The 1,829-nt window shown below is 50.5% G+C and overlaps 1 protein-coding gene across 1 annotated transcript in view; it reads left to right on the top strand.

The window, feature by feature from the left end:
* The first annotated feature begins 679 nt into the window (after nt 1-679).
* Nucleotides 680-1,829, top strand: part of med16 (mediator complex subunit 16) — an 8,675-nt gene continuing 7,525 nt past the window's right edge. Inside the window, exons 1-4 of the mRNA XM_037674423.1 lie at nt 680-872; nt 961-1,068; nt 1,186-1,355; nt 1,443-1,724. Of these exons, the coding sequence (XP_037530351.1) occupies nt 734-872; nt 961-1,068; nt 1,186-1,355; nt 1,443-1,724 (699 nt within the window). The 5' untranslated portion in view covers nt 680-733. The remainder of the gene's footprint in view (nt 873-960; nt 1,069-1,185; nt 1,356-1,442; nt 1,725-1,829) is intronic.

Raw genomic sequence — 1,829 nt, 5'->3', positions numbered from 1 at the left:
AGATCAGAGGTGCAGCACAGGTTGAACAACTGGGAGATAAAGTTAAGACCAGACTGAGATGGTTTGGACATGTCCAGAGGAGGGACAGTGGTTTGGACATGTCCAGAGGAGGGACAGTGGTTTGGACATGTCCAGAGGAGGGACAGTGGTTTGGACACATCCAGAGGAGGGACAGTGGTTTGGACATGTCCAGAGGAGGGACAGTGGTTTGGACATGTCCAGAGGAGGGACAGTGGGTATGTTGGTAGAAGGATGTTAGAAATGCAGCTGCAGGAAAAAGACAAAGAGGAGACATATGGATGCAGTTAGAGAGGACATGGAGGTAGTTGGAGTGAGGACAGAGGACAGAGTGAGATGGAGGAGGACTCACTGTGGAGACCCTGAAGAGGGAAAAGAAGATGATTTGATCTTTATGATCAGGCTCTGCTAAACTTCAGCTGATCAGTTTTAATCCCCTTTTCTTCAGCTCACCTGCAGATTTCAGGCTGATAAACGTCTGGTTTGACCTTTGACCTTTCAGTCCCAGATGAGTCTAAATATCGAAACATCAGAAACACGCTGGTTCTGATGAAATCCTTGAAATCCAGAAATAATTCATAAAACTGTTGAATTTCACAGTAAATGTCTGAATATTTTCAGCCCATGGTCAGACGAGCTGCTGTGTGTGTGTCTGCAGTTTACTGCCTCAGGTGAGGCCTCACCTGGGCGCTGCTGCTGCTTCTGGGGTTAAATCATGGAGCTGGCATACGTGTGCGAGTGGGAGAAACGTCCAAAGAGTACTCACTGTCCTTCCATCCCACTGGTCTGCTCCTGGTCCTGCAGGAACCTGGTGGCATTCACCACAGACCTGAAGAACGAGGACGACGACAAAGGTGTTACACACACACACACACACACACACACACACACACACACACACACACACCTCCAGACATCCTCAGCTAAGTTTCCGTGTTTCAGATGTAAGTCACATGATCCACATCATCGACACTGAGCACCCGTGGGACGTCTTCTCCATCAACTCTGGACACACTGAGGTCATTTCCTGTCTGGAGTGGGACCAGTCAGGTGAAGTTCACACAACAAGATGTTGTTGTCGTGCTCTGTTTGTGTTGTTGTTTTGTTACGTTCTTATTGTTTTAAGACGTGTTTCTGGGATTTTGGGCTCTAACTGTTTGTCTGAAGGTTCTCGGCTGCTGTCGGCTGATGGTGACGGTCAGATCAAGTGCTGGTCCATGTCGGATCACCTGGTGAACAGCTGGGAGAGTGTGCTGTCCAGCTCTGTAGAAGGAGATCCCATCGTCGCTTTGAGCTGGCTGCACAATGGCGTCAAACTAGCGTTACACGTGGAGATGGTGGGGAGAGTTCTCCTGACTGTGACCTATCACAGGCTGCAGAGCAGGTAAACATCTGACGTCATGTCTGCTTCTCTTTCGCTTCAGTCCGGCTCAACAAACTTCGGAGAGAAGTTCTCGCGGGTAAAGTTCTCTCCATCTCTGATTCTGTTTGGCGGGAAACCGATGGAGGGCTGGTTGGCGGTGACGGTGAGCGGTCTGGTCAGTGTCTCGCTCCTGAAGCCAGGTGGTGCTCTGCTGACAGCCAGTGAGAGTCTCTGCCGCCTGAGAGGACGCGTGGCGTTAGCCGACATCGCCTTCACCGGAGGAGGGAACATTGTGGTGGCAGCCACCGATGGGAGTAGCTCCTCCCCCATCCAGTTCTACAAGGTGAGGCCAGGAACAGGTCAACACGTTAGCTGCTTCAAAGGGTTGACAGATGGTGTACTTGTGTGTTCAGGTGGTTGTAGGTGTAATAAACAGTTTGGTTGTGTG

The sequence above is a fragment of the Nematolebias whitei genome, chromosome 3 (assembly GCF_014905685.2).
Source record: "Nematolebias whitei isolate Nwh7 chromosome 3, NemWhi1, whole genome shotgun sequence".
Classification (NCBI taxonomy): Eukaryota; Metazoa; Chordata; class Actinopteri; order Cyprinodontiformes; family Rivulidae; genus Nematolebias; species Nematolebias whitei.
The sequence above is the reverse complement of the archived record's forward strand: the minus strand, read 5'-3'. Positions and strand labels throughout refer to the sequence as shown.